Raw genomic sequence first — 23841 nt, forward strand, 5'->3', positions numbered from 1 at the left:
GAACACGACAACCTGCCTTGACCTTCCCAATCCCTAAGATCAGAATGTCCATGAACAGGGCCACAACTGGGGTCTGTGTCACCCAGGGCAAACATGGATTCTGCACCCATTTTGGCGCCCCCCCCAGCGCTCATTTTGGCGCCCCCCCCAGCGTGGCGCCCAGGACACATGCCCTGGTTGCCCCCCCTAGTTGTGGCCCTGTCCATGAATATGATGGAGCTTGACTCTGCCTGTACACAGAGCTCAGGGTGGAATTCTTGGAAGAGAGTATATCATTCAGGGAGTATTATTTTTTTCCAGCTAAGTTATTTTTAACTGCCTCCCGAACCACACACTTTCAAGTCTAAAGGAAGACCTGGACCAGCAACCCACTGGCCAGAACGTGTCTTGTTCCTCTTGGACACAGCTTTTATGACTAGCTCTGGCAAACTTCAAAAAATTTAGACCATATGTATATTGACACCAGGAAATATGTTTCTGTGATGTCCTCATGCAGGGTCCACAATTTATCTCCCAGGTCTTCCTTATGGTAATAGGGCTGCAACCTATGCAGGAGGCTGAGGACCTCTAAGCCCAAGAAAATGTACCCCTCCCACCCATGTTTGTCGGTCTTACTTGTTCCAAATGCAGTACCATGGACCAATCTGAGTCTGCAGTTGCTCTTTGCTAAAAGGTATAGAGAAGACAGATCTAATCCCAGATCTCCAGCATCTCATCAGGTAGGTCTTTATTGGCTGTGGAACGCTGTGCAAAGCAAAGGATTTGGAGACACATTTTAGGGTACAGTATATGTTCACATTTTCCAGGAACTAGAGGGATATCCAAGAAGACACCCAATATTTTTCTACTGATTTTATGTGTGGTGAGCAAGGTGTTTTTCAGGGAAGCTTATTTTTATTACTATTATTGCCACTGAGCACTTCTTAATGCGAAGTTGAGATTTACTAGAATACAGTTTGAACTTTAATACAATGAAGAAATACTTTGATTGATATTTTTATAATTTTACCACAGAATCACTTGTATGAGAATGTTTGTCATAGTTCAAACTATTCACTTGTATTCACAGGTTTTCTGACTATGGCTAGCTAAGAATTTTCTTCAAAATCATTTGAAGTCATTTAAACATGTTTATTCCTGCAACAAACATCTTTTAATTCAAGAAATACAGTTTTAAAGGCATATCCTTCTAAAATTTTGAAGTTAGATAGTATCTGTTTCATTTCATCCTGTTGTATTTTCGTATATAAAGAGCCTAGTTTCTACAATTAAAAGTTCCAATGGAATAGCAGTCCTGCTCACAACTATTCAGAACTTAAAGGCCAGCAGTGTATTAGGTCTCATTAGGTCTCATTGTAATAATCTGAGAAGGCACCGATCTCTGTTCAAGTCATTTTACACAGCACACTTTCCAGAAGTGTTGTGCACACCGTCTTCTTTCTTAAGGTAATCTATGGGGAAATAGAGGACAAATATGTTGGACAAGATTCTGTGACTGATTTTGATAGAGAGAGAAATCAGTCAGAGAGAGAAATTTAAACATCACCTGTCTGAAAACAACACACTGCAGCACTTTAAAGACTAACACATTTACTGCACTGTGGCATCTGCTTTTGTGGCCTGGAATCCATTTCATCAAGTGCATTAAGCTTTATGCTGATTTACAATTCTATATATTTGTATCTTTCAGGGAGGCTGGGGTTATAAGTAACAAACTCAGAGAGAAATGAACTATAAAAAGGACTCAGTGAGATTTACAAATTGAACAAGTCACAGAACTGTTACTGATGATAACTGAGGCATCATTTACAAGCAGCACTTTATTTTTATATTCCTCATCTTTGTATTCTGCCTTAGCTCCAGGAGGCAGAATATGAATATCTATCTATCTTTCATTTCCAGCTTTATTCCTCCCAACTATAACCCCTGAGGTAAACTGGGCTGAGCAAAATTACTGACTCAAAGTCACCAGTGAGCTTCCATAGCTGAATGGCCTTGAACCTGGGTCTTCCCAGTACTAGACTAACCATCAGGTTCCTACAGGATAATCTGGATGGGTGCTTCACATTGTCATCTGGTTCTGAAGTTTCTTTATGCAAGAAAATCCACCTTCCCCACCAAATCTGTATACTAATTAATGAGTAAACTGTGTATTTTCTCAGGAGGCCTTTCCTAAATCTGCATAATTCATGAACAAATTCTATGTCCATACACCAGAGAGAGAGAGATTCACCAACAAATTACAAATATCTTGTCTAGATTACTATTTTCACAAGTTTCATTGAAGAGATCATTGGTTTCAGACATATTGCTTTTTTTTGCATTCTGTTAGATACTTGTTATATCTTGCTTAAAATACAGTAGGTATTTCTTTGTAGATGTTACTAGATCTTCCTTAAGAACTGGCTACTATTATTTTTCTGGAAAATCTCTTATTTTTATTAAAAGTATTAATTCCATCAGACACATGCTGAAATTGGCTTACTTGAACTGATTACATAATAAATTTAATTGATTGATTGATTGATTATGTGCCATCAAGTCATTTTCAACTCTTAGCAATCACATACAGTAGACAGATTTACTCCATGGCGATCTGTTCCTAGCCTATTTTTTCAGGTCTCCCAATGGTGCACTCATCACCACTGTAACTGAGTCCATCCACCTTGCTGCTGGTCATCCTCTCCTTCTCTTTCCTTCCACCTTTCCCATCATTAGAGCCTTCTCCAGAGAGCTGGGTCTTCGCATAATGTGTCCGAAGTAGGATAATTTGAGCCTGGTCATTTGTGCCTCAAGTGAGAACTCTGGGTTGATTTGCTCAATGATCCATTGGTTTGTTTTTCTGGATGTCCATGGTATTCTCAGGAGTCTTCTCCAACACTAACTAGCTAACCAAATAAATAAATACATACATTCAGTACAGGTTACTAAAACTGCAGCCAAACCTAGTTCAAATGAAATTGAAAAACTTTGCAGGTTGGCAGGTCAAATAACTTTGAAAAAGTTTTGTAAAGCACTTTAAAATAATCACGGTGAGTGTGAGGCAGAATAATTTAGGAAGAATTTCTGTTCTGCATCTCAACCTAATACACTGACAAGAGAGTTTCTTAGCAGACCTTAGCAAGCAGGCAGTTAGAATGATACATATTTTCTTCTGAAACCATTAAGCCCCTAGGGCCAGCATTTTACACTGGGTTTGGAAATTCATTGGATGCCAGTGGAGCTGTTCTACTAAAGGGGATTGTATTTCTAAAACTGCCTTTGGTTAATAGTTTAGCTACAGTGTTCTGGACCAGCTAAAATTTCTAAACACTGTTCAAAGGCAGTCCCCTGAGGTTCACTGCAGGACTCCAGCTGATAAATAACTGAGCAACGGGTCACCAGGACCAGAGTTCTTTCTCTAGAAACCACCCAAGCCTGCGGACTGCACATAATCCTCACCTGCTGTGGCATCCTATTCACATTTTTCTCTGCTGTCCAACTTATTAGACATGAGCTGGGAGATAGAGATTAGGACTGTTCTTCCTTAGCTGCTATTAGCAATGGAAAAACAATTGCTGCCCTTGTCCCATCATGCCTCTTCCCTGCCCTAACTATTGCACATTCTGCCCATCCATGTAGCCTCCAAAGGTATTTGCTAGCATGAATGTGATCAGTGGTGTTATCCACCACTGATATAGATGTTAACTACCATGTGACATAAATGGAGAATACTGGTCTTGAGTTCCTAACATGCTGTCTATGAATATAAGCACATCTGGCAACACTTCCTTTAGCACCTTTCAGGCCTCCTGCCCCACTTGATTTTTGTGTTTTTTAGAATCTCCAGTAGAAGAGAATATCTGTAGCTCAGGGTTGAACTGTGGAGTTCTTGGTGCTCTCTGGGCTTGATTGTTTGCTTTTAGAGTCTTTAATATTTTTTTTAAAATGAGAAGCTAGCACCTGCAAAGGAAAGCAACAACCTCAGGAACAATCTGTATTTCCAGTAATGCCTCTGGGCTCAACATACATCATGGAAGCATTCTTACAAAATAAAACTGTGAATGGCTGCAGCCCAGTTTTCTTTGGAAGTACACCAATGTACACAGAAAGGATGGTAAGTGGTGGAGAGAATCCAACAGGGGTAAAAAAAAATGGTGGAGATCGATCTTACCAGTTGGCTTTCTGATAAATGAATTTATGGACAGACATTTCATGAGCATGCTCATAACAAACAAAGAACAAATATTCTAGGTGTATCCACTGGCCGCAGAAGGATAATGGTCCAAGTTGTATAAAGGAGTCTCTTGAAATTATTGTCTAGAGTTAACTCACCAAGGAGTACTAGGAATCATGACAAACTATCTCCCTGAGTCTTATACCAGGCAGGTTATCAAAATGTCATAATTGTTGATATAGCATTAAAGCTGCTGAAAAGTCTAACAGAATCAGCAGGGGCACATTTCTGTCCTCCATTATTCATGTTAGATTGTCTGCCAAGATAAATAGTTGTTAAATAGTTAAATCTAATGTGGCTTCATCAATCGTGGCATCCAAGCTGCAACAAATATGAACAAGATACACCACATACTATGATGTGATTTAAGCTACCTAAGATGGAAAAACGTAATAGTAAAAGCTTGCCCCTTATTGAATTTCTACCTGCTACATGGTCATAAGACGCACAGAGCCGCTGTCTAAAAAGGTGGCGTAGCTTGAGACAACTTATGTGCAGAGTTGATTTCTGTTGCTCCTGAAAAGCCACAGCTCAGCTTCATCAATCTGGAACTTACAGAATTTCTAAAGGAATTTAGAAAGCAGTTTAGGTGAGCCTTAGCCCAAAGAGAAAAGGAAAGAAGGAATACCACTTCATGGTTTTGTAAATCACTATCTGCCTTGCATTTCTGTGATTCTGAAAAAAGTCCCTTTTACCTGTCATAACTGTGAGCAAATAGACAGTAGCATTCTTATGATAATCAAGTGCCTGTAAGGTTACTTCTAAAGCAGGATGCCTTGAGAAATCTGAGCCAACCTCTTCCTCCACCCCCACAATTTTAACTTGCAGCATTGTTCTCAGCCTCACAGGTCTGCTCTTGCAAAGGTTTGCTCTTCTGTCCCACACTCTCATTTTTCTCTTAAATATAAAACCTTTTTAGAGATAGGATTGATAAACCCACACACATCTGATTTGGTCCCAGGAATGTCACAAAGCTTCAAAGGGAGCAGTGAGTTTTTTTAAAGAAGATATTTCGTTGAGGAAAAAATTCAGAACCAATAAGTAAAAGCTTTTGAGTCATCTAATAAAAGCTTCTTATTCAGGTTAAACATTTCTTTTGTAAGCTATTCATAGATACCTAAAATACACAAAGAAGTATGACTTTTGTTAAGAGGTTTAAAGAAATGTCCAGGTGTTACAAGGGAACTGCTGATTTTCCATTTCTCATCATAAAATCTGGCTGCCCTGCTTGGCAAGGGACACAGGTTAGGGTCCAAAGTTCTCCCTTCGCAGGACCCTTGCCTGTTTGAGTTGCAGATTTGCCCTGTAAGACATCCAGATAACTAGCTTTGCTGGAAAACTGTAACTACACAAGGAAAGGAAGAAGCAACAAATGCAAGCTTGAACTCTGGCCTCGCTGATGAGTTGTAGAAGGGGAGGGTGGGAATATCTTTTGCCTGTGAAAAAGCAGTGCTAGGAAAGGTCAAACCTTGGAGCTGTAAGTGCAAAGGGGTATGCAGAGATGGAGAAGAACTATGGTCAGTGGTCAGGGGTGAGAGTAGGTGCTGAAACAACACGTAGAGGGCCGTAGGCTCTGCTTCTTCACACAGCGTGTTCACAAATGGTGTGGAGAATGGCTGTTCATCTAGACCAGAGTTTCTCAACCTTGGCAATTAAGATGTGTGGACTTTAATTCCCAGCATTCCCCAGCCAGCACTGATCTAGACTGAGGAATGCGGAAGCAAAAATAATGCGGACAGAGCTTTGCAAGCAGGCACACATCATTTCTAGTGGGCACAGGGAACTTTGAATTTGAATATCAGATTGCCAAATGCACAAAAACTAATGTAGACATCACTTGTAAAAATGACTACGATGTCTGATGAGAATCATGTTACCAAGAGTAGGAAGCTGAATCAAAACAGAGGAAGCTCTGATGAAAAATGGGTCAAATGACCTGGAGCTGATACTACTGGGGGTAGATGGGAGTGGGCAATGTATATATTTGTTTTTTTAAACAGTGTGGGAAAATAGTAATTATTCTGACTGGATAATATTTAATATTTTTCTTCAAAGCCATTTGGGGAAATATGACTGAAAGCTGAGGCATACTTCCCAAAACAGAATAAAACTAAGCATTGCCTTAATTCATTGAAAAGGTCTAAGTTCTTATAATGTTTAAAGTATTTTTTTAAATTTCAGGTTGGAATTTTGCAACATTTCCAACATTAAAATTTTGTGGGAAATTTGGTTAAGAATTTGGAATAAAGAAGCTACATGTAGTAGGTTGCAATGCCTTCCATGCCCAAAACAGAGGGTAGGCCATTGTAAAATGTGTTTGAAAGACCTTTAATCCACCTTATGCTCAATCATGGACTTACACTCCATGGCTTGTCTTTCCCAAGGCCCATCCTTGCATGGCTTAGCATTTCCTTCTCTTGATCAACATGGTCACACTGTCATTGAATGAAAACGAAGAGCAAATGAGATAGTTACAAATGTATAGTTAGGGAAAGTGAGCAGGGATGAACAAGTACAGTGTTAATGGCAATTCATTCCATTTGCATATTGTGACCATCAGCATAATAACATAATAGAGTAAAATTAAATTCATTTCTGTTACAGCAGACAAATGTTTGTTTGTTTGTTTTGGAACACCTACTGAATCAAGTCCAGGATACTTAGAAAGCCCAACACTAACACGAAATTTTGAGTCACACCAGATTTGTTTGCAGAAGGTGAAAGCAGCCATTTTTAATGCTGCCTAGTTCGACAAAGGGTCCCACTTGTTCTGTAAAATCTATACAGTTACTATTATTACTTCACTTAAAAACTACTATAGTATGGCTGAAGTTAGAGCTGATAGCAGGCAGGGTTTTGATACATTATCAGATAATTTGCTGTCAGCCTCCCAAAATTCACTATGATTTATTCTGGATTTAATCAGTCAGCGTTCCAAAACAAAACTTGTTTTCAGTACAAAGGTTTAATCCACAAACGTCAGCATAAAGATTAGTTCCTCTGAGCACGTGCAGAGTGAATTTTCTTTTATGCTAAATAACAGTTGGACTCATAGGAACAGGACACAAGGCTTCCGGCAGTTGTAACTTTTCTGCAGCTTTGAGTGCTGGCATATTCTCTTTTTTTCAGTCAAACTGTCAGTCTATCCTTAATCAGTTTTGTTCTGCATGCTTCAGGGCCCATTAGCAAATGTGACATCTTCTGTCATGAGTACTGATGGTGAGCAGGAAGGGGCCTCTATCCAGGGGGGAAAACGCATGCGTAGTACTGAGGAGTTAAGCAGCCATTCAAAGAGCCACAGATCAGACCCGCCTTAACCTTTGGGGTTTATCTTTCTGGGTTTTTCCCACGCTTCTTCAGTTTGTTAGGATTTTCTGTCTAATGTAGCACTAAGAAAACACTAGAGACCTATTCCTTGTCTCAGCGTGGTTCCTGACTGTTAGGACATCTTCCCTTGGCAGTGAATACAGTGAATTAGAACAGAGCAGACCATTCAGCTCCATGCCTCCCTCATTCTTCCTACCTCTTATCATAGGAGAGAAACAATTTGACCTTAGGGGAACGAAAATCAATCCCAGCCACAGTTGCTATTTTGTGTAAATATAGTTTAGTGAATTAAACAAACCAAGAAGCGTTTTCATGATAAAGCCTCCTGTTGTCGGCCCTCATGCCAAAAGGCCCACTCTCCAGATCAGACACCCTCAGGGATTAGCTCGGGCCACTCGCCTGCTTGTTGGGAGCTGGCAATAACCGTCAGTCTCAACTGAGGCTGGCAAACACCTGGAACTGGATGCTTTGGGAAATAAACAGCACCTGCCCCACAGCCCATTCGATGCGCTTAAGAAGCCTCCAATTACGAGTGGACTGGGCACCTTGGTGTACATTTGAGCTACATATGTGCGTCATTCCTTCCCATGGAGTTTGATCCGACTAAGCTAAAATAACACTGGATAACAGAGGTTGATATCGCTTGGTTTGTTTGCCTCAGTATCAGGAAGCCCAGTGACTGGGAGCTGCTTCTAAGGATTAACTGCAAACCCGGATATGAAACTATGAATAGAAATGGGTTTGCAAATCATGGTTTGAATCCTGGTAAATCCAGGATTAAGTGAAAATTGCACTAAGAAAGTGGCTAAATAAATCAACGAAAATAAAATAGTTCCCTTGCTTTCCCAGTCACTCTGCTGCATGGTGAGAAGTAGTTTGGATGGCCTACCCATCCCTTTAAGGAATGGAGGTTTGGGGAAGGTAAGCTTCCTCAGTGCGTGCCCGCACACACAAACACACAAACAGCGTCCTTGTTCTACACTCACTTTCTCCCTGTAGCCAGAAGGAGAAGAACAGTTGTCCAGACAGGAAGAGGTTAAGAACAACTGTTCCTGCTTTCCCCTGCAGGAAGAAAGGGACTTCGTGCAGGGAGAGGGAGCAACCACTTCCCAGCTCCACCAGCACAAACTGCCTTTGGGAGAAATGGGGAGGGCATGGGAAGGGGCCTCGATAGCTTCATTATCCTTCAGCTTTATGAATTAAATCACTTGGATGAATTAAAGATCTACATATGGGATCTTAACTTTGATTAAAAACAACAAACCCTAGCTGATGACAGCCATGTCTGCATTAGAACCAGTGTGTTGTAATGGCTAGGATTGTGTGTGTGTGTGTGTGTGACTTTGAGTCAGTTTTTGACTCCTGGTGACTGCTTCGACAAGTCCCTGCAGTTTTCTTGGCAAGGTTTTTCAGAAGTGGTTTGCCACTGCCTCCTTCCTAGGGCTGAGAGAGGCACTGGCCCAAGGTCACCCAGCTGGCTTTGTGCCTAAGGCAGGACTAGAACTTCCGGTCTTCCAGTTTCTAGCCTGATGCCTTAACCATTGTATCAAACTGGCTCTGTTACTAGGATTGGGAAGATGCAAATTAAAATCCCTGCTCAGTAATGAAGTTCACTTGGTGACATAGGCCAGTCTCTCAGCCTAACCAGGCAAGTATCCTTACACTTGTCAGGATAAAACCAGAGAAGGAAGAATATATGGTATCTTAAGCTCCTGAAAAAAAGATCTAAATGAAATGAATGAATTGGGCATTTCTCAAATGCATGGCAAATGTTTGCTTCCCAAGCTTCAAGATGGGTACTTAATTAAGAAATTAAGTCATGCTTAATTTCCCAGACCAAAAAAAAAATCAAATATTAATATCAAGTGAACTTGGAAGTTGCATTCCTTGTTCTTGTTCTTCTACCATATATTGGTAGCTAGGCATTGCTTTCCTTCAGACTTGAGAGAAAAGCATTTTTTTTCCTCCTCATTATTTTTTCATGCCTTCTTGAACAATGACTCTGAAAAGAACTCTAATGTTATCCTAACTGTAGTCAACTTATTCCAGTAAAACAAGGTTTGTTTTAGTCAGGATTTGAATAAGCCACAAGGTGTTTATACATTATGCTAACTTATAAATCTTGGTTTACAAACCACAATGGCTAGATTCACACACTACATGTTCAGTCCAAACAAACCACATTATGGTTTAGTGGAACATGTGAATTCCTGACATGGATATTGGGCAACTAAAGAAAGCCTGACAGGAGTTGGCGTGCAGATGATACAGCAGAAATGCTCTCATTTTTGTATAAATGACAGCATTGTTTAAGAGAAGGTAATCCATAAGCAAAACTGATGCCATTCTCTAGGAATATCATCAAGGTAGGCTTAAACCGCTGAGCTGTCGATCGGAAGGTCGGCGGTTCGAAACCGCGCGGCGGGGTGAGCTCCCGTTGCTCGTCCCAGCTTCTGCACACCAAGCAGTTCGAAAACATGCAAATGTGAGTAGATTAATTGGTACCGCTTCGGCGGGAAGGTAACGGCGTTCCGTGAGTCATGCTGGCCACATGACCCGGAAGTGTCCTATGGACAACGCCGGCTCCAAGGCTTTGAAACGGAGATGAGCACCGCCCCCTAGAGTCGGACACGACTGGACTTTACGTCAAGGGAAACCTTTACCTTTACCTAGGCTTACTTGTTCTCCATTTCCTCACCTCTGGGGTCTAAAACACAAAAGATAAACAGTTAAAATCTCATTAAAAAGCAGTATAATTAATTTACATGACCAGTCCCATAATCCCATATTTATATTACCAGTTCACAGGCATACTCCATAGTGAACAGTTAGTAGTGGTGATAGTAAGAACTTCTGATTAAAAGGACAAAGAGTTTACCATTCAGGCAGAAAAGGAATGCTAGCTTTTAGTATTTTTGTTGTTGTTTTGCCTCATATGGAATCTCCTGGCCTGCTGTTTCACTGAACATACGTTTTTTTGTTCCTATGGAAAAACTGTCCTTTCTTCCACCTTTTCCTATGCCAGTCTTACTTCTGTCTGTGTTCCCACTTGTTAGCCTATTCCACTTCTTTTGTGTTCTTCTGTCCTGCCAAATCCCCGTGGCGTCTCTCTGTCCTCACAAAGCTTGGCCTGTTCCCAGAACGAAGTAGACCGTTACACGATCAGGTCTTCTTATGCTCCATAGCTTTATCAAGGTCATGTGTTGGGTCAGCACATAGTTAAGCAGGAAATGAGGGCTGAGCATATGGCTACATTAAATGTGACCCTTCACACAGTTGAGGATTCTCTGAACAACTGGGCTTGCTTTTAAAGTAAATCTTAGGTGCAGGGCTCTAAAAAGCCACAGAGTGGGGAGGAGAGAAATTTGGTGCCAATCCAGGCTGATGACAATCTGATTTGCACCAATGGTATATTTCTTTTTAGTACAAATAACAGGGACGGTTTAAGATCTCCTTGCCTCTATACTAGTCTGAAAGCACTTAAAAACATTGCTAATAATCTTTTTCTAAAACAAAATATTCACTTTTCAGTCTTCCTAACTAAATCAACAAAGTAAATTTCAGAATGTAGTGTGCCACCCAGAGAGGGAAGTGTTCTGCAGATAAGCAGGTAAGGCCAGGGTGGAGGAGGAGAATACCCCTGCAAGGAAAAGGTGACCCTCCTACATAAAATAATAATTTATTTTATGTTTTGTGAATTGCAGCCAGCACACTACAAAAATAGCCTGAGTGTAAAAATAAGGATCACTAAAACAGTCATATATAACTAAGCAAATACTAATTATAAGTGATAGATTGTATAACCATCTTAAAACATTTCCTGAACAGTAGTATCCACTGAGCATCATACTACTAAAATGCCCACATTTTCAAAAGCTTGGAAGGATTAACAAGACAAAGCAATTCTTTGAAAAATATGCGATCAGTTACAGCAATCTCAATGAGAAGGGAAGGCAATGCATTCTTTGGTCTTGTGCCTCCACTGCTGTCTTGTTTTGTATGCAGCTACGCACAAATGCCTGAAGCAAGCCGAACCAGGTGCCACTAGGACTGGTTAAAAAATCACTGTGGAAATTGAGAAACATAGTTGTTCATAACCCAATTGGCCTGATGCCACATAGGTGATTTATGGAATTAGTCCACCTAAGTGTAAGCTTGGGTGAATTTAATGTATTGCTAGGGTAGACTTTTCAACATTAGAGGTTCAATGGGAACTACTTTAATGGGGATTTCCAGGGGGCTGTGGGTCAGGAGGAAATACAAATTCTTTTTATATACTCTCTGCGTCCTGCATCCCCAGTCACATATATTTCCGTCAGGATAAAGCTTCTGGGCTGGCTTTTGATGCAGGGAACAGCACGCCACAAAGAGTTACAAACAAGCAAACAAACATGTCAACACTCAAGGTGCCACAAGTTTCCATTCAGAGTTAAGGAGCTTACTCTCCCAATTCTATGTGTACATAGGATTGCTACCTAATAAGACAATGCCAGAATTTCATTAAAAAAAAACTTTTGGTATGATCTTGAGTGAATTCTTGCAATTCGACCTCAGATTTCATTTGTTGAAGAATAGTGCCTGACTCTTATTCATGGATATTTTTCATGGATCAGCAATACATATCTGTGGAGTCCTTGGTGTTCTCTGAGCTTGATTGTTTGCTTGCAGACATTTCATTACCCAACTAGGTAACATCATCAGTGCAAGTGAGTGTGGGGTTTGCTCCCTGTTTATATACAGTAGCTTGCCCTGCTAGTGTTTGGGGGGGTTGTTCTTCTTGGTAGTTCCTTGATTAGAGTATTATTTTCTGCTTGATTGTTTGTCTGGTGTGGATCCCTCCTTACCTGGTGTAGGCTTCTGGAGAGGATGTGTCCTGGTCTTTTTGATTCCTTCTTAGCTTTTTTAATTGTCTCTTTTGAATGGTTTAGAAATGTGGTTTGTCTCTATGTGTCTATTGATAGCTGATTTGTCTGAATACCAAGCTTCCAGGAATTCCCTAGCATTTTTGGATTTAGCTTGGTCTAGGATGCTCAGAGTTTCCCAGCTGAAACTATGGTTGAGTCTGTCCATGTGTTGTGAGTTTCACCTGGTAATGAAACATCTGCAAGCAAACAACCAAGCTCAGAGAACACCAAGCACTCCCAGTTCAACCCAGCGCTACAGATATTCTCTTCTGTTGGTACAATTGTTGTTTATTCGTTTAGTCGCTTCCGACTCTTCGTGACTTCATGGACCAGCCCACGCCACAGCTTCCTGTCGGTCGTCAACACCCCCAGCTCCCCCAGGGACGAATCCGTCACCTCTAGAATATCATCCATCCATCTTGCCCTTGGTCGGCCCCTCTTCCTTTTGCCTTCCACTCTCCCTAGCATCAGCATCTTCTCCAGGGTGTCCTGTCTTCTCATTATGTGGCCAAAGTACTGCAGTTTTGCCTTTAATATCGTTCCCTCAAGTGAGCAGTCTGGCTTTATTTCCTGGAGGATGGACTGGTTTGATCTTCTTGCAGTCCAAGGCACTCTCAGAATTTTCCTCCAACACCACAGTTCAAAAGCATCAATCTTCCTTCGCTCAGCCTTCCTTATGGTCCAGCTCTCGCAGCCATATGTTACTACGGGGAACACCATTGCTTTAACTATGTGGACCTTTGTTGTCAGTGTGATGTCTCTGCTCTTAACTATTTTATCGAGATTTGTCATTGCTCTTCTCCCAAGGATGAAGCGTCTTCTGATTTCCTGACTGCAGTCAGCATCTGCAGTAATCTTCGCATCTAGAAATACAAAGTCTTTCACTGCTTCTACATTTTCTCCCTCTATTTGCCAGTTATCAATCAAGCTGGTTGCCATAATCTTGGTTTTTTTGAGGTTTAGCTGCAAGCCAGCTTTTGCACTTTCTTCTTTCACCTTCATCATAAGGCTCCTCAATTCCTCTTCGCTTTCAGCCATCAAAGTGGTATCATCTACATATCTGAGATTGTTAATGTTTCTTCCAGCGATTTTAACTCCAGCCTTGGATTCCTCAAGCCCAGCATGTCGCATGATGTGTTCTGCGTACAAGTTGAATAGGTAGGGTGAGAGTATACAGCCCTGCTATACTCCTTTCCCAATCTTAAACCAGTCCGTTGTTCCGTGGTCTGTTCTTACTGTTGCTACTTGGTCGTCATACAGATTCCTCAGGAGGCAGACAAGATGACTTGGTATCCCCATACCACTAAGAACTTGCCACAATTTGTTATGGTCCACACAGTCAAAGGCTTTAGAATAGTCAATAAAACAGAAATAGATGTTTTTCTGAAACTCCCTGGCTTTTTCCATTATCCAGCGGATATTGGCAATTTGGTCCCTAGTTCCTCTGCCTTTTCTAAACCCAGCTTGTACATCTGGCAATTCTCGCTCCATGAACTGCTGAAGTCTCCCTTGCAGGATCTTGAGCATTACCTTACTGGCATGTGAAATGAGTGCCCCTGTTCGATAGTTTGAACATTCTTTAGTGTTTCCCTTTTTTGGTATGGGGATATAAGTTGATTTTTTCCAATCTGATGGCCATTCTTGTGTTTTCCAAATTTGCTGGCATATAGCATGCATTACTTTGACAGCATCATCTTGCAAGATTTTGAACAGTTCAGCTGGGATGCCATCATCTCCTGCTGCCTTGTTATTAGCAATGCTTCTTAAGGCCCATTCAACCTCACTCTTCAGGATGTCTGGCTCTAGCTCACTGACCACACTGTCAAAGCTATCCCCGATATTGTTATCCTTCCTATACAGGTCTTCCATATATTCTTGCCACCTTTTCTTGATCTCTTCTTCTTCTGTTAGGTCCTTGCCATCTTTGTTTTTGATCATACCCATTTTGGCCTGGAATTTACCTCCAATGTTTCTAATTTTCTGGAAGAGGTCTCTTGTCCTTCCTATTCTATTGTCTTCTTCCACTTCCACGCATTGCTTGTTTAAAAATAATTCCTTATCTCTTCTGGCTAACCTCTGGAATTTTGCATTTAATTGGGCATATCTCCCCCTATCACTGTTGCCTTTTGCTTTCCTTCTTTCTTGGGCTACTTCCAGTGTCTCAGCAGACAGCCATTTTGCCTTCTTGGTTTTCTCTTTCTTTGGGATGTATTTTGTTGCCGCCTCCTGAACAATGTTGCGGACTTCTGTCCATAGTTCTTCTGGGACCCTATCTACTAAGCCCAGTCCCTTAAATCTGTTCTTCACCTCCACTGCATATTCCTTAGGAATATTAGTGAGCTCATATCTAGCTGATCTGTGGGTCTTCCCTAATCTCTTTAGTCTGATCCTAAATTGTGCAAGAAGAAGTTTGTGATCTGAACTACAGTCAGCTCCAGGTCTTGTTTTTACTGACTGTATAGATGTCCGCCACCTTTGGCTGCAAAGGATGTAGTCAATCTGATTTCGATGTTGTCCATTTGGGGAAGTCCATGTATAAAGCCATCTCTTAGGTTGCTGGAAGAGAGTGTTTGTTATGCAGAGTGAGTTGTCTTGGCAAAATTCTATCAGCCTATGTCCTGCTTCGTTTTGTTCACCCAGGCCATGCTTACCTGTAATTCCAGGTGTCATTTGACTGCCCACCTTAGCATTCCAGTCTCCCGTGATGAAAATAACATCTCTTTTAGGCGTGTTGTCCAGTAGGTGCTGCAGATCCTCATAGAACTGCTCTACTTCAGCTTCTTCAGCATCTGTGGTTGGGGCATATATTTGGATCACTGTGATGTTAGATGGCTTGCCCTGAATTCGAATTGAGATCATTCTATCGTTTTTTGGATTGTATCCAAGCACTGCTTTAGCCACTTGACTATTAATTATGAAGGCTACTCCATTTCTTCTGTGGTCCTCTTGTCCACAGTAGTAGATCTGGTGGTCATTTGATGTGAAGTGGCCCATTCCAGTCCATTTCAGTTCACTGACGCCCAGAATGTCTATCTTTAATCTTGACATCTCACCAATAACCACATCCAATTTGCCCTGGCTCATAGATCTTACATTCCAGGTTCCAATGGTGTGTTGATCCTTAGAACATCGGATTCGCCGTTCACCACCAGCACCGTCGGCCGCTAGCCATCCTTTCGGCTTTGAGCTAGCTGCATCACGTCTGGGGCTAGTTGAACTCATCCTCTGTTCCTCCCCAGTAGCATTTTGACCATCTTCCAACCTGGGGGTCTCATCTTCCAATGGTATACCGACATATCTCTGGTTGTACTGGTCCATTTAGTTTTCACGGCAAGAATACTGGGGTGGGTTGCCATTACCTTCCCCAGGAATCGCATTTAGTCTGACCTCTCTGTCATGACCTTCCCATCTTGGGTGGCCCTTCACGGTTTAGCTCATGGCATCATTGAGGTGCTCAAGCTCCAGCACCATGACAAGGTAACGATCCTTTGCTGAAGGTTGGTACAATACACATCGCCAAACTGCAAAAGGATAAAGCTTGTTGGCAGTCATTCCTAAAAAGAAGTTTTTGGGTGGAGGGAGGTGTCTGGAAGCCCAGTCCCACCAACCACTTTATGGGACAGCAGTGGCTGCAAGTGCATTCGCACATATTTTTAGGATTGGCATAGGCAGCAATGAAAATAAATTGGTAGCCAGCAAACTCAAATCAAGTTTTAAAAAGCAAACATTTTGAGTCATTTAACTTTATGTGGCCTCACCAGAAAGTCAGGGCATAGTAGAGAATACAGAAATCACCTCTGCCCACAAACCTTTACCTTGCCAACTGCCATAAAACTACGAAAATACGAACGCAATGACGATCACAACTCAGTTGCCTCCGTTGACGCACTTGGGATTTTAAGAGCCTTTTTCATTGAAAGGCCTCTTATCCAAAGCACAAGTAGTACGTTACCCATCCCTCCTACCCCTTAAACAACGACGACGACCACAACAACAGCGCGGTACCCCAATGCCTGAGCCGCTTGCTACACACCTGCCACCCGCGAACACATCAGTTACTGAGCAGAAGGAAGCCTCTCGGAAGGGTCGCGCCTCCAGCGCTCTGGGGTGGGCGTGTCGCGCCGTTGCGGTGCACTGTGGCTACCTTGGGAAGGAGGTCTCGGGAAGGAAGAGGTGGGAGGCGAGCAGAACATGACAGGTTAGTTAAAAGAGGGGAGGAGAAAACCGCCGCCGCCGGACCAGGCCTGGAGGGGGCGGTGCCGCCGCCGAGCGCACGTAGAGGCTGCCTGGCTGCCGGCTTAGTAAGCGAGCAACCGCGCTCGGATACAGTGGCTTTTCTTGTCCGGCCGTCCGATGCTGATGCTGCGGGCACCGCACCCGGGCCCCGGAGCCCTCATGCCCCAGCCCGATCGGGTGGACCTGGGTAGCTGCGGCATGGGTGAAGAGGCTGGCCAGGCTGAGGGTCCTCGGACGCGCAGACCCTCCGGTCGCCGCGAATCTACCTACAAGATAAGCCGTCGGAGTTCATCCGAGCTTGGATTAAGGGGCTTCGACAGCGAAGACAGTGCCCCGGCTGTAGCTGTAGCTGTAGTCCCAGCCCCTGGCCCCGTGGACCTGGAGGTGATGGAGCCGCCGGCTGCGGCTTCAGAGAGTTCTCAGTCTCAGGGTCTCCGCGTTGCTTCAGCCACGGGATCCGCGGGCAGCGAGAGTCCTCCCGAGGCCATCCCGTCGCACCCTCTGCTCTCTCCCGCGGAGAGCCGCCACGATCGCGAACACTGGGAACAAGAGGAGAACGAAGAGGCGGAGACCCGGGCCGTGGCCACGTCTCCGGACGGTCGCTTTCTCAAGTTTGACATCGAGATTGGCCGCGGCTCCTTCAAGACTGTCTACAAAGGACTAGACACGGAAACCACCGTCGAGGTGGCTTGGTGCGAGCTGCAGGTGGGTAAACTGGGGGTCCTGCGGCGCGCGCGGCCACATTTGCTGACGATCCGGGGCTGCTGAGGACCTGGAATAGATAAAAGGTAGAGCTCAAACTGAGGCAGGCTGAGCCCTCTGGAAATTTATTTGTTTGCAACAGAGCAGTTTCGTCGGGAAATATGGTGGGTTGGGCTAAGAAAAAAAGAGTGCCTCTGATCGCACGTCGAGAGTGTTTCCTGCAGGAACTACAGTGAAGGGAGATGAAGGGAATATCTCCTGTCTAGGGAAATGGAGACACTTTTTCTCAGAAATTGAAATGCGTAGAGGCCGTGCGGACTTCTTTTTCCTTGGTGAATGTGGGTTCACATTCACAAAAAAATTCAGATGACAGTCATTTTACTGAGTTCTGATCAAAGTCTGAAGCATTTACACCCTTGTTTTCTCCATGAAGTATTTGCACATCATGCATTTGAAAACTAAACCTAACACATTCATCCTTCCTGTCAGAAGTCTGGTACTTCTGGTTCTTCAGTTCATATTCTTATTAGCTCTTTCACAAGTGCAAACAGATGCAGGTTCATTCAGTTTTCTCCTGTTTTCAAGGAAAAGGTGCGTTGAAAATGTAGTTGTGTTTAGAAGTCATGAAAAATGAACCTTTAGGCCAGTCTAGAAAAACTTAAACCAAGACAATCAAAATGAAATACTTTCGTTAGAAAGATAACAATGCTGCCTCTGACAAGTTATTCTCTAAAAGAGTGTTTGGAGAATTAGGAAAGATGGGTAGATGATCCGTGTGGGAAACAGAAGAAACTTTCTGAGACAAAAATGGGAATAAAGGTGGGAGCTACTTATAACTGAACAAGAAGAGGTGATGATGGCGTGTCTGTAGCATGTCTTGGAGAGGACAATGAGTAGGCCTGTTTGGCTAGGTCTGGGTACGGGTAAGGAAGGAAGACCCCAGCTTCACATTTGAGATCTATTTGTTGAACTTTGCTATGTAGCCTTGATGAGAAGCATCAGTGAGCATACTCCTGCAGTACTGTTGTTACTATTGTATTATTTTTGTGGCTAGTTCAGCCACTGTTAGTGGGTTGTAATTGTCTTAAAGTAATCTCTTTAAGACTATTCTGGAAGTCTTATCTTACATATATCATTATTTCTTTATTTGTTCAATCATTCATTTTTATAAAGCTGTTTCTCCCAAAGGAGCCCACAAGTACAATAAAAACAACAAACAATACAATTGCCAATCCTAAAAGTCAACTAAGATTAAATTAAATTAAATTAAAGCAACATTCTTTTTTTTAGAAGAAAACCCCAAATTTACTGGAGCAATTGTTATCCCACAAATGCTGATGCATAAAAATATAGGGATAGAGTGTATATAGGTAATGTTTTAATTATACTGGTGGTTATTAGCTGACCTTTGAACACCCATATTTTAAAGGGTTGATGTTCTGAACAACAACTCCCAGAATTCCTATCCATTGGCCATGCTGGCTGGATTTGAAGGGAGCTGTAATCCAAACAACCTGAAGAGTATTAGGTAACTTATCCTTAAAAGAAAAAACATGATATGATGAGGAGGTATCTTTGCCATCTCCCTCCAGATATGGGGAAGAGGCAGAGAACTGGTGTAGTCAGAATCAAAAGGACCCACAACTTGTGTCCAGTTGTAGAAATGTGTACCTGGAAGTCTAATCTGGAAACGTCCTTCTTCAGTCTCAGGTACAAGGTTTATTTTTCAGTCTTGAGGGAATGATCTTCAGTCTGGACTCATGCAGTCACTTTTTTTCAGAACTTAGCCCAGGTTTCCACCGATACTCCAAGTGTGATGTCTGTCTGACACAAACTGACCTTTCTTTGAGTATGACTTCCAGTAACTCCTGCAGGATGAATTGGAGTGAAAGTATTTCTTGGCAAAACTGCCTTTGCCCATGGATTGCCATAGATGGGCAGTATAAAAAGATGGCAATTACCCCTGCTTTGCCACAACATCAAGGTTAGTTTCTAGTCTCTAGGACTTGGCATGGTAGGGTCAGGGAAAGTGCTGGGCTGGCAGCTGTTTTTCTTCTTGCTTTGTTGCCAGAGGGATTAATTCATCAGAGTTCAATGTGACTTGCTTGGCAAGTCATGTGCCATAAAGGTATGGAAGCAAACATATTCCCATAAATATCTGGAAGTAAATGTTTATGTGTGCATTTACAGCTAGGACACGTTTGAGAATGGGGGCAGCTTGTTTTATGTGTTCTAAGAACGGGGGGGGGAAATCTTTCACTTTTTAGAAAAATAGTTAAGAGAATATGATAGAACTGTTTTTCTGAGGGTAGGTAGTAGCAGAAGATCTTAGAGCGAGTGTCCTAGAACTAGAGAGGGCCGAAGTACTTACTTTTCCAGGCACTAGACTAGCTCTTTAAAGGCCTTTGTCCAATTATTGTTACCTTAGTTTAAAACAACATTTTGCTTGATTAAGTGTTCTTGGAAAGCTTCTGTACTTAGTCAGTACTGTAAGTGGTGTAAACAGATATTTTTTAAAAAATGTAATTTCTACGTCCTATCTATGATGTCCAGTACAGGAGTTCAACTAAATAGTGTGTCTTCCATATTTTCATTCTCAGGGTGTTTTCTAAGGTCAGGTTATTATTTAAAACAGACTTATCCCTTAGTTTGGGCAGTAAACTCCAGTAGCAAATCCCAGTTAGGTTTACTATAACTTCCATCATCTACAGCCAGCAGTGGCTATGCTGAATGGCAGTGGCTGTAGCCCATCAAGTCTAGACAGCAACCAGGATAAGAAAGATTGATGTGGCTAATTGGATAAGAGAACTGCAGCTAAAGAACAAACAAGAACCAATGTGAAAGTCGGCCTTTACCTCTCTCTTTTCCCTTCTGCTGCCTTCTGACTATGTAGCAAACATTCCTCTAGCCCCCAAATTCTTGCCTGTCCAATTCTTGGCAAGCAAGTATAACTTCCACTGAGAAGAGTTTCTCTTCAGCTCTATCCATTACCCTCAATTTTCTTTGATTTCTTCTTCAGCCCCATGTTCTCTCTTCCCTTCAGGCTTCTCTCTCCATTTATGAGTCCTTGGGTTCCTGCTACTTGGCTTAGGCACTGTGGGCACCTTTCCCATTTTCTCTTTACTCTCTAGAACTCATTCTTGCTCCACTGCTCGGTACTCAGTCTCTCTGTCTGCTTAAGAACATTTCACTGTTCTTGCTTTCCAAAGGAACACAGCCTCTCCTGCTTCTTCTTTCTATGACTTTGTCCTTCTGTAGAAAAAGCTGTAATATTTATTTACATGCTTCTCTCATTGTGCCCTGAAGGGGGTTAAAGGTTTGCGGGCATTCTATTCCCCAAAAGTTCACTTAATGGGCAATGGTGGGTATTAAAGTTTTTGTGGTCTCAACCAGCATCACTATAAGTAGTTCTCAGCATAAGGACTCTTTGTCAGTAACCTTCACTTTTCAGTGTCTGGAAAATTATACCACATCCAGGAATTTTATTTCAACATTCAATCCTCAACTCCATTATTGTGGAATCAGATATGGAATATCACAGAGAAAGATCCATGCTGTACACTCAGGATGAGAATGTAGGAAATTATACTCAGTGGGCAAAAGGCTTATTCTACACTGAATCTGTCCTTATGCATAGCCTGCATAGTAAGATACTGATTCTTTCTTTTGGTGAAGACCTCAGTGTTCCTAAATTATTTGCCTGAGGACAAGAGGAAATTGGGTAAGATATGCCAGAATGAAACATGTTGTGTAGTCAAACAAAAAATTAACATGACTGGTCACACGGTTGGTTATGTCAATGGCTAAACTGATTATTCTTAGAAAGCACTCATTCCTTAGGTCACTGCGTTTAACTAAGGAGACTAGATTCTGTACTGAGGACTTGCCTTTGAATATTAACTTGCATTTCACTGATTTCAGTGGGAACCTATATTTGACCCTAACCCATGTTGAAGAGATACTTGTTCACTTTCCATATCAGTAGGGGAAGGTCATGATGGACAAATGGATTCTAATTATTGCAGATATAATTATAATTTAGAGTGTGACCATCTCCCCTTGGAAAGGATTCTCCAGTTAACTCCACTATCTCAGTTGAGTTCCAAACTCAGTCATTCCTTCTTTTGGTACTTTATTGCTGCTGCTGGATGAAAATCACTATAATTCTCAATCTCAGCATTTAATTTTGCCTATCTGGTAATTTCTCCTATGAGTCCAAAATGGATTGTTTTGTCGACAATCTCCTAAGTCTACAAAGAAGATTGGTTTGAGTCCATGGACAAAGGATGCTTATTTCCATAACTCCATAAGGAAGTGTCATACATACTGTACATACATACTTTTATTCGTCAAGTGCATGGCAATAATTACTTCCGCTCTCTTCTGTTTTTGAAATCATATCTTTCCTTATATTCATGATTGGTTGATCATAGCTCCCTCTAAAACCAGGCCTTTGCATTATTTGAGTACAACTCCTTTAGATCATTCAGGCATTTGTGCAAATTTTATTTGTGCAAATTGTGTATCACATAGATCAGGTGTATCCAGTTCATTAGAGCAATGATGGATTTTAGACATGTTCTATTATAGCAGATGTGCTTGCAGCTATTGCTGAAGCAGATTCTTGGTTGTCATCTCTACAGGAAAGTTCAAAGTTTCTTAAATCTGAAGGCAGCCACTACAACAGCCTCATTAAAACTTAGATTATTTGAGGATTCACTACAGTAGTCTTGATTTCTCTCTGTGTAACATGGCAGCTCAACTCTGCCATATTCACCTCCTGTTATCATTATTCCTGTCTTTCTATAGAGACAAGATTCAACCAACTATTACCTTTCTCTATAAACTTGTTTTCCAAATTCTTTTTAGCATCTGCTTAAATCGAGTTCTTCTGGTTCAGTGTGACTAAGGTTGATTATATTTATTACAATGTGCTCTACATGAGACTGCCTTTGAAAACCAACCAGAAGTAACAGTTGGTATAGAATGCAGAAGTCTGAATTGCTGGCAGGTATTAACTACTAGGAGTATATTATACCAATGGTCACTGGTTGTCAATAAGCATATGAGTGCAGTTCTAAATGCTGGTTTTGATCTATAAAGTCTATAAGGTTTGGCACCAAAGTACATTATAAACTACCTCCTCAAAACAGAACCAACCCATCCAGTACATATAGCACAGGAAAAGCTCCCAGTGATCTCACCTTTAAGGAAATCAAGGGGATCAAGGCAAGGATATTGTGCTTTTCAGTTATAGTACTAACACCGTGGAAGAGCTTCCCTGTAGATTAGCCCCCATCTTCATCGCCTTCCAGAAAGCAGTTAAGACTGGATTGTTCTGGACAGAGTTTCAGATTTGAATGTCATTTGCTGTTGCGTTATTGAATGATGGGCTGTGCATTGCTATAAGAATGTTGCATTATGTTATATCAACTTATTATGGAGAGCTAGTTTAGTGTAGAGGTTAAGGTACCAGGCTAGAAACTGGGAGACTCTGAGTTCCAGTCCTGCCTTAGGCACATAGCCAGTTGGGTGATCTTGGGCCAGAGATTTCTCTTTCAGCTGGAGGAAGCAGGCAATGGCAAACCACTTCTGAAAATCTTGCCAAGAAAACTGCAGAGACTAGTCCAGGCAGTCACCAGGAATCAACACTGACTCAAAGGCACAAAAAAGTAGTATGACAGGCTTAGGGTATTTTCACTGTTTAAGTAATATTTTCATTTCTTCTATAGTGGACATTGTAATGTTTACATTTACTGTGGATGTTTGATTTGTATTTATTATGCTGTTGTTGTTCTGCTGTGTTTTTAACTGTTATTAGCCGCCCAGAATCATGATATACTATATAAGCGGCCATACAAATTGAAACAAACAAGCAAACAAATATTTACTGTATACGTGCTGTAAATATTTTAGCTATTATAACCTGCTATGTAATAATGAAAGTGGCAACATCCAAATTTGATAAATAAATAAATAAATAAATAAATCTATATTGTAGTTCAGTGAGCCTCAACAGCTTCTTTTAATCTTGGTCACAGTTTAGCAATCAAAAATGTATAGAAAATGATTGTATCAGATAATTTTTAAGTGATACAATTGATAACAGTATCATTAAAATTAAGAGAGGTTGCCAGGACCATTATGAGGGGTGAATCTGTTTCAAGCAAACTGAATCTGTGCATACACAAATTTGTAACATCTTCTAACTCATTTCTTGTGGCACATTTTTAACAGCCATGTTGTACTTGATTGAGTCCTTAAAGAATAGAATTAAATTTACTGTAAATTGGTTAAGCAATTCCATTCCATCTGAAGTTTTTTTTTTTAATTGAAGAATTATCACTTTTAGATCAGCAAAACATTGCTCAGAAAAAATGAAATCTCCCCCTACTGGTTTCTGAATCCTGCTAACTTTATGTATATTTATGTCAGCTTACTGTTTTTACCTGAAAG

The 23841-nt window shown here is 41.6% G+C and overlaps 1 protein-coding gene across 2 annotated transcripts in view; it reads left to right on the forward strand.

The window, feature by feature from the left end:
- The first annotated feature begins 16677 nt into the window (after positions 1 to 16677).
- The window catches only part of WNK4 (WNK lysine deficient protein kinase 4), a 36612-nt gene continuing 29448 nt past the window's right edge, over positions 16678 to 23841 (forward strand). For both annotated transcript variants that reach the window (XM_063300448.1, XM_063300449.1), the window contains exon 1: positions 16678 to 17388. In XM_063300448.1, coding sequence (XP_063156518.1) covers positions 16801 to 17388 — 588 coding nt within the window. In that variant the 5' untranslated portion in view covers positions 16678 to 16800. The remainder of the gene's footprint in view (positions 17389 to 23841) is intronic.

This window comes from Candoia aspera, chromosome 4 (genome assembly GCF_035149785.1).
Source record: "Candoia aspera isolate rCanAsp1 chromosome 4, rCanAsp1.hap2, whole genome shotgun sequence".
Classification (NCBI taxonomy): Eukaryota; Metazoa; Chordata; class Lepidosauria; order Squamata; family Boidae; genus Candoia; species Candoia aspera.